This window comes from Malurus melanocephalus, unplaced genomic scaffold (genome assembly GCF_030028575.1).
Source record: "Malurus melanocephalus ecotype Western Australia unplaced genomic scaffold, MMel_1.1 scaffold_1078, whole genome shotgun sequence".
NCBI lineage: Eukaryota > Metazoa > Chordata > Aves > Passeriformes > Maluridae > Malurus > Malurus melanocephalus.
In genome coordinates this window covers 26,566-35,483 of record NW_026624310.1, presented here as the reverse complement: position 1 = coordinate 35,483, position 8,918 = coordinate 26,566, and the positions used below count along the sequence as shown (strand labels likewise).

The 8,918-nt window shown below is 56.1% G+C and overlaps 1 protein-coding gene across 1 annotated transcript in view; it reads left to right on the top strand.

Annotated features, from left to right (window-relative positions):
- The window catches only part of SCN4A (sodium voltage-gated channel alpha subunit 4), a 44,453-nt gene extending 37,721 nt beyond the window's left edge, over nucleotides 1-6,732 (top strand). The window contains 4 exon segments of the mRNA XM_057386857.1: nucleotides 1,299-1,436; nucleotides 2,188-2,292; nucleotides 2,933-3,203; nucleotides 3,596-6,732. Of these exon segments, the coding sequence (XP_057242840.1) occupies nucleotides 1,299-1,436; nucleotides 2,188-2,292; nucleotides 2,933-3,203; nucleotides 3,596-4,785 (1,704 nt within the window). The 3' untranslated portion in view covers nucleotides 4,786-6,732.
- Nucleotides 6,733-8,918: the final 2,186 nt, after the last annotated feature.

The window sequence follows — 8,918 nt, the reverse complement described above, 5'->3', positions numbered from 1 at the left end:
GCATCACCTCTGGCTCTGCCTTTTGGGACTGGGGGCTACCTGCATCCCACCCATGGCTTCAGCCAGGACAGAGTGGAAAATCCCTTAAAACATGTCAGATCATGGAATCCCAGAATGGTTTGTGTTGGAAGGGACCTAAATGCCACCCAGTGCCACCCCAGCCATGGCAAGGACACCTCCCACTGTCCCAGGCTGCTCCCAGCCCCAATGTCCAGCCTGGCCTCGGACACTGCCAGGGATCCAGGGACAGTCACACCATCCCCCTGCTGAGGTGCCCAACCTCCAAAAGGGCAGCCATGTGTCCCTGTGCCACCCCTGTCCCTGTCACCTGCACCTCAGCTGCAGCCTGGCCCCATGTGGGGGTCCCACTCCACTCCACCCCACAGCCGGGCTGGGGCTGCTCTGCTGGGCTGCAGTTCCATGGGCCCAAATTTCTGCTCCAGCCTGAGGGTTTATACTTCCCCTGCTGTCACCTGGTGTCCCCCATGTCCCCTCCAGCTGGGAGAGCCCATCCCCTCCTGGGGATAGCGCCTGGCCAGCCGTGAGCAATCCATGGGCTATGAGAGCAGAGCAGCCATCACTGAACCACTGGGTCCAATGGGTTATTTAAAAAACTCAAATGTTTTTTAAGAGTTTCATGCAAAGGCTGTTCCTACCATGATCCATCCCATAAAGTGTCCCCACAGCAGCCCTGGGGAACCAGCAGGAGGGGTTCCTGCTGTTCTCTGATCAAATAGGGGCACCCCACACAATCCTAAAGGGTTTTTTTTAGGACTTTTCCAGCGTCCTCTGAAAATCCCTCAGGCTCCTGCTCCACCTGGGGCAAAGCTGCTTTGGGAGAAAATCCTCCCCGTTCAGCCAAAAGCTTTCCTCAGAAAGGGGAAGCCAATGGGGTCGCCTTGTGATTAAGGGATTCTCCTTGGGATGAGGAGCAGTCCAGGGCTGCCAGGCTGTGTCACCCCAGCGCGTCTGTGTGACAAATTCATCCACTGCTCCTTTCCCCTCTCGGATATATTTCAGCCCTTGGAATGTTGATCATTGGGAAGGAACTCCTTTTCTCACTGATGTCATTACAAAGGACATCCTTTCCCACTCCCCAGCCGGTGCCATGGGATTGGGGATCATGTCCTTGTCCCCCCATTGGTGTCACATGGGTGTCCCCTTCCCCTTGGGAACACACAGCCAAAATTCAAAGCAGCCACCCCCTGGCTGTGTCCATCACTGCCACCCCTTGTCTGGGGGTTGGGGACACCTTTTGGGACAGGGTCATTCTGACATTTTCCRTCTCTCCTGGCCAGATTGAGGAGCAGCCACAGTACGAGATCAACCTCTACATGTACATCTACTTYGTCATCTTCATCATCTTCGGCGCCTTCTTCACCCTGAACCTCTTCATTGGCGTCATCATCGACAACTTCAACCAGCAGAAGAAGAAGATGAGTATTCCCCAGGACCTGAGGGGCTACTTCGGGCTGGCACAGTGCTGGGGGGGAGGGATTTCATCCCAAATTATTCATCCCAACTTGCGAATTCCCAGTTTGGGAATTGATCCCAAATTCAYCCCATTCCTGCTTCCTGGGACAGCGGGAATGCTCAGAGCTAAACCCCAGACACACACCTGCTACCTTCCCTCCCTTCCCAGCCCCAAACTCCCAGAAAAACCCCACAAGCTCCCAGAAAATGTTCTCTGCTGGCACAGAATCATAGAATATTTTAGGTTGGAAAAGGCTCCAAGTCCAACCATTCCTGTTGCCACAGCCCAAGCCCAGGATTAGGGTGGATCCCAGGATTTTTACCCATTAGCAGCTTCCCGCACTGGACAAATGGCACACRGAGCTTTGTCTCCTGATCACTGCAGCTACAGGGAATTTAATTTATGGCTGCAGAGACAGAAGGCAAAGGGAAGCCACATTTTCCCTTGCCTGGGCCATCACTTTTCTTTTTTCTTTTCCCACCCTGGGGTCATTTTTCCACGCACTGAGACAACTTCTGCTTCCGAGGCAGTAGCTCAGGACTGACACCCAGAGCGGGCGGAGGGCAGGCAGGACAGGGTGGACAGGACAGGTCACACTGGGGGTGCAGGGCACACAGAGGACACCTGGCTCCCAGCAGGACCTCTGAGGGGCTGGAGATGCCTGGTGGGAAGTGGGGAATTCCCTGGAATAACAGTGGTGGTTCCCTTTATACTTCGGAGGCAAAGACATCTTCATGACAGAGGAGCAGAAGAAATACTACAACGCCATGAAGAAGCTGGGCTCCAAGAAACCCCAGAAGCCCATCCCCAGGCCAGCGGTAAATTGGGGTCACCCTCCTAGGGTGGGGGGGACAGGGAACACCTCAAGCCCCTGGCAGTCCCAAAGGGAACTGGAAATGTCCCGGGAACAGCATTTGCCCCATTGTTACTCCTCAGACAGGACCTGGCCAAGAGCTGGGGCTTCAGAAATGGGGGTGACATCAGGCCACCTCCTCTGCTGCAAGGCCCTGCTGGGGTGGCTTTTGCAAGGATCTGGGTTTTCCAAATCCAGCTCCTCTCTGGAAGGGAGCTGGGCTCAGGCAAAGCTCAGCTTCCAACCCCTCTAGAAGGGACACCAGCCCAGCCAAACCATCCTCAGTTGTGATTTGGGTTGTGTAGCAACAAAAGGCCACAAGCAAGGCCCTACCCATGTGTTAATTTGTGCCCTATTAACTGTGGGTGTAATTAGTGGCCCTGTGCCCACTTCTCCTTCTACAGCATTCCCGGGTGTGGAATCCTCCATCCTCCCCTTTAACTTCTGGGGCTGTGAGAGCCCTGCAGGCCACAACTGTGAGGTTCCCCACACTTGTAAATGAGGTTCCTTCTTCTCTTTGTCRTGTCCTTTGTTTTACTGTGTCTGTCCTGTGTTCCTGCCTCACCTCCGGTGCTCCACCGCCACCCTCATGTCCCTCACGGCAGAACAAAATCCAAGGCAAGGTCTTCGACTTCGTTACCAAGCAGGTGTTTGACATCACTATCATGATCCTGATTTGTCTGAACATGGTGACCATGATGGTGGAGACAGATGACCAGAGCGAGCTCAAAACCTCCGTCCTCTACAAGATAAACCTGGTCTTCATCGTCATCTTCACCGGCGAGTGCGTGCTCAAGATGTTTGCCCTGCGCTACTACTACTTCACTGTGGGCTGGAATATCTTTGACTTCGTGGTGGTCATCTTCTCCATCCTAGGTGAGTCCTGCTGCTCCCACCAGGGATCCCACTGGACAATGAAGAGTGGGAATGGTCTCACCAATCCACAGCCACCACTGGCCTCCACTTGCATCCATCCTTTGAGCCAGGCCAACCCTGGGACAAGACAGATATGGGGCCACCCCAGGCTGCCAGGCTGGGTGACGGGCTGGGGATGTCTCTCCTCTCCTSGGTGTTATTACCCGTGGTTTTCTCTCTCTCTGAAAGCAGCCAGAGTTTAACCCTTGGGTCAGYGCTCAGGGGTTGTTTTTTAATGTTCCCTCTGTCACTGGAGGAGCCATCGGGGGTGGCCTCACCTCCCTGTGTCTGCCCAGATGGTGGCATCTCCTGATGGGGACATGGCAAACTCACCCATCCTTCATCCCTCACAGGTATCGTCCTCTCGGACATCATCGAGAAGTATTTCGTGTCCCCCACGCTCTTCAGGGTGATCCGGCTGGCGAGGATTGGCCGCGTGCTCCGGCTGATCCGCGGCGCCAAAGGCATCCGCACGCTGCTCTTCGCCCTGATGATGTCCCTGCCTGCCCTGTTCAACATCGGCCTCCTGCTCTTTCTCGTCATGTTCATCTACTCCATYTTCGGCATGTCCAACTTYGCCTACGTCAAGAAAGAGTCGGGCATCGACGACATCTTCAACTTCGAAACCTTCGGCAACAGCATCATCTGCCTCTTCCAGATCACCACGTCGGCGGGGTGGGACGGGCTCCTCAACCCCATTCTCAACAGTGGGCCCCCGGACTGCGACCCCGAGCTGGAAAATCCTGGCAGTTCAGTGAAAGGTGATTGTGGCAACCCATCCATCGGCATCTTCTTCTTCTGCAGCTACATCATCATCTCTTTCCTCATCGTGGTCAACATGTACATCGCCATCATCCTGGAGAACTTCAGCGTGGCCACGGAGGAGAGCAGCGAGCCCCTCTGTGAAGATGACTTCGAGATGTTTTACGAGACCTGGGAGAAGTTTGACCCTGACGCCACCCAGTTCATCGCCTACAGCACCCTGTCGGACTTTGTGGACACCTTGCAGGAGCCGCTCCGAGTTGCCAAGCCCAACAAGATCAAACTCATCACCATGGATCTGCCAATGGTCGCCGGGGACAAAATCCACTGCCTGGACATCCTCTTTGCCCTGACAAAGGAAGTGCTGGGAGACTCGGGCGAGATGGATGCCCTGAAGGCCACCATGGAGGAGAAGTTCATGGCTGCCAACCCCTCGAAGGTGTCCTACGAACCCATCACCACCACCCTGAAGAGAAAGCAGGAGGAGGTCTGTGCCACCAAGATCCAGAGGGCTTTCCGCAGGTACCTCCTGAGGCGCTCAGTGAAGCAGGCGTCCTACATGTACCGGCACAGCCAGGACACCCTGGGCGACGACGCGCCCGAGAAGGAAGGGCTGATCGCCACCAAAATGCAGCAGATCTACGGGACCCCTGGGACAGAGGTGGAGACAGCCCCTGCCCTGGCCCTCGAGCCCATTCCTGGCTCAGAGACGCCCCGGGAAGCTCCCGAGGAATCTCCAGGCTGGGACAAGGGACGTGTGGTGAAAGAGTCACTGGTGTAGCACGATGGGCTCCCACTGCCGGCCCAGCCCGAAGAGACTTCCTCTGCATTTCCTGCTCAAAGCTCTTCCATGCACAGATCTCTAGATCTTAGATATTGAGCTAATTTCACATAGTTCAAGCAGCCACCTTGACTTTCCAAGCAGGATCTCCTCCTGATCCTGGGTTTTACAGCCCACTGCACTTGCAAAGAGTTTAATTCTTTTYTTCTGATGGGAACTCAAAATGTGAAATGTGTTGTCAGTGAAAGAGAAACGAGTTGGTTTTGAAATTATCTCATCACAGCAGCGATGGTTTTCAGACGTGAACAGAAGAGTATGGTYGTCCTTTCACTCAGAGTAATTATTTATTAATGTTATTTCACTATTAAGAGATTTTCTTCTATTTTATTCTTCCAGAGTGCAGCCAAGCAACCAGTGAAAGATGAGCCAAGTGAAATAATATTAAGAATAATTACAGAAAGCACAAGGTTTTCTGAACAAAAAAAATATCTCCAAAGTCTTAAAGCAGCACCTTTCTTTTGAACCTCTGAATAAGCTTGATGATTATTTTTTGTTACATACAAGAGAAAGTGCAATTATGTCTTAAAAAATTGGTTTGCAAAAAGCCAAAGCATCTGCAGATTTGTTCTCAGGGTTAAATATCAGGCTTTCAAGGTCTCTGAATATGCATTGAAGCTAGAAATCGTTCAGGTCTCTGCAGGACGAATGTAAACGTTATTTATGGTCAGGTTTTACTCCGTTTTCCTGTTTCCATCCAGGTCTTGTGGCAGGAAAGCCATGGGCAAAGGTAGAGTTTGGAAAAGGTCCTCCCAGAGTCACCAGTCTGTGGGACAAAACTCTCCGGGATTGGGACAAAACACTCCAGGATAGGGACAAAACTCTCCAGTTGTTGTTTGTTTTTTTTTTCTAGCCCTGTTGCAAGAGGAGCCATCCCACTGGAGTGCTCTTGGTTGGTGTTGCCATGTACTCTTCATTAGTCTTAATTAATGAGATGGATCCCCAGGGACTGGGGCTTTGAGTGATCCTTCCCACGAGCTGCTTTAGGGGTGCCTTAAATCCCACCCAARCCCCAGGTGTCTCCGTGCAATAAACGCTCCCACTGGGGTGGGAATCCTGAAATTCCTGGGCAGAGCATCCTCCCCGAGGCTGGAGCTGCAGAGAGGCCCCGGTGGCACATTCAGGGTGCTCCAGGCAGGTCCTCAGCAGGAAAGCTCCGGACAGAGGAGCCTTTTCACGGGGGAAAATGGGATTTTCTGCTCTTTACATCAAAAAAGAAGGAAACCAAGGAAAAATGGCCCTGGCACAGAGCAGCTGCAGCTGCCCTGTCCTTGGAATGTCCAGGTTGGACAGGGCTTGGAGCACCCTGGGATAGTGGAAGGTGCCCTGCCCATGGCAGGGGTGGCACTGGGTGAGCTTTGAGGTCCTTCCACCCCAAACCAYCCTGGGATTCTGTGAAAAAAGGCCCCAATTTGAGCTCTGACCCCTTTCTGCCTTCCAAAGGGAATTTAAAAAACCCCACTTGAGATCAAACACAAACCAAAACCTCTTCCAGTTCAAACAAGGGCTGTTCCTGAAGCCAAAGGCTCTGTCTTTTTGTATTGTGATGGTTCTCTCCTCCTCTGGGGCCGCTTTGGGAGCTGCGGGCTGGCTGGGAGCRGGGCTGAGCTCGGTTCGGACCCTGAGCCGCCAGCCTGGGGACAGAGCTGGGGACACTCGGCTCAGTCACTGGCCCTGTGCTGGTGTCTCCATGAGGATGCTCCCTGGAGCCGCAGCCGCCGGCGTTTCCTTGGGCAGCATCCCCGGCTCGGCGGCCCCAGCCCGGATCGTGGCTCACGGTCGATGCTGCTTCTCCGTTTGTGTCGTCGGGGCTGGGGAAATGCCCCCGAGCAGGGTTTGTGTGAGCTAAAGCCGATTTTCTTTGTACATTTCTTAAAATAAACCACTGTAAACGATCCGTTACTCTGATTCCCGGTGTGTTGGGGTGTGTTGGAGGGTGGGCGATGTTTTTTCCCTGCACTGTGAACTCTCCTTCCGTTTGCCCCCCGAGCTTGGCCGTGGACCTGCCACCCTCAGCAGGACCTGGGGGTCTCATCCCGTCCAGGAGACCCCCAGGGCTGWCCCCAGCACCTCCAACCCGGATCTCAGAGCTGCTCTGCTCGCGATCCCGTCCCCTGGGATGACCGCGACGTGACTCCGGGAGCTCCGGGACACGCTGCTGTGGGGACACCAGGGACAGAGGTGGCCCTGGAGGAGATTCCACCCCCGAGCCGCCCCACACCAAGCTCCAACCCACGCGGGAGCAGCTGAGCATCCCTGCTAGGGGACAGGAGGAGGAGGGTGAGGAGGTTCTGCGTCAGCAGGAGCCGCCCCCGGACCCCGCTGACGTCCCCGGGGCTCCGGGCGCTGTTTTTGTGGCTGGAACAGCTCGTCCCAGCGCTGGCGCAATCCCGGCACAGGCTGGGGGCTGCAGGGGACGGAACACAGCCCACCCGGCGTGAAACCCAAACCCCCATGAATAGGGACGGGACGGGATGGGGACGCTGCATCTGCCGGCGGTGCCTCTGCCCTGGGGGCTCTGCAGCCAGGGTGGCCCCGGGAGGACGCCTGGGGACATGGGACCCTCTCTGTGGAGACACGGGACCCTCTCTGTGGGGCCACCAGGTCCCCCTCAGCCCATGTGACGGGTCCTGGAAGCACAGGGGTCTCTGGGGGAGACKGAGCCTCCCTTTTGAGGGTGCCAAGGACCCGCAGGCAGCACAGGGGGGTTTTGGCCACTGTCACTGCAGACCCTCCTCAGTTGGTGCCCCGCTCCTGGTTTCACTCAGGGCTTTCCCTGCAGCGTCCCAGCCCCCACCTCCAGCCCCAGAACCAGACAAAAACCCCCCAGCACTGGCTGAGACCGCGGGCATCCTGCTCCCTTTGCCAGGGCCGGGCACTGCCCTTCCAGCCAGAGCCAGCGGCGAAGCCAGCGGGGACTCGGCAGCGCTGCCCCCCTGTACAGCACCAGGAGAGAATTCTTCTCCCATCATCTTCCCCTCACGGAGCCAGTTTTTCCCTGGAAAACTTTGTTTCTCTTTTTTCCTGTCCCTTTGCACACCAAGTCAGGCTGGGGCTGACTCCCAGCACCCATCAGATGCTCAGAACCGGCAAAAACCCGCCCAGCTGGCAGGAGATGAAGGTTTGGGGCGGCCCCGAGCAGTGGCACCGGGCTCTGGGGACCAACACAGGCTGGCAGGAGCAGCCCGAGGTGTTTTCACTGCAGTTACAGCTCAGTGCTCGCCCAGAACCGGTGACAAGGCACAGCCTGGGGGCACAGCCTGGGGGGACAGACTGGGGACACAGCCAAGGGCCAGACACTGGGGGGACTGGTCCTGCCCCAGAGCTCACCTTGGGGGAGCACCTTGTGCTTCCCTGGGGCCTGGCTGTCTCCAGGGTTTCATGGGGAAGGCTCCTGGGATGGGGTGTGGAGAAGGACTGGGCATGGCTGGCACTCCAGTGACTCCTTGTTTTGGCCTTTTCCCCTCCTAAAGTGTGGGGATGTTTGAGGATGTGTCAGCAGTGACCCCAGGGGTGGTACTGGGCTGATGATCCTAAAGGATCCAAACCATCATCATTTTGTGTTGTGTCCCGTGTTTGTGTGATTTCAGATTTCTGAACTCCCTGGGATGCAGGGATGGGATTTGGGGGGTCCATCCCACTGCTCCTCACAAGAAACCCCACAAACTTCCCCTGTTCTTACCCCATTCCTGCTGCAGCTCTGGGCTTCTGGGCCACCACCCGTCCCTGTCCATCCCCTGTAGGGCCAAACAMCCCGAGAGRACCTGTGGARCTGGGGACAGCCCTGGKGGTCCTGGCCCTACCCAGGACATGRCCAGACAGCATCGATCCCATTCCCGGGCACATCCCGTGCTCAGCCCAGCTCTGGCATCCCTGAGTTGCAGCGGGCTCAGCCCCAGATCCAAAGCAGCTCTGGTCACCTGCAGGGGACATCAGCACCACGGGGAGCACAGCCTGGGGACACAGGGGTGGACAGAGCCCAGGGACACAGGGGTGGACAGTGCCTGGGGACACAGGGGTGGACACTGCCTGGGGACACAGGGGTGGACACAGGCCAGGGACACAGGGGTGGACAG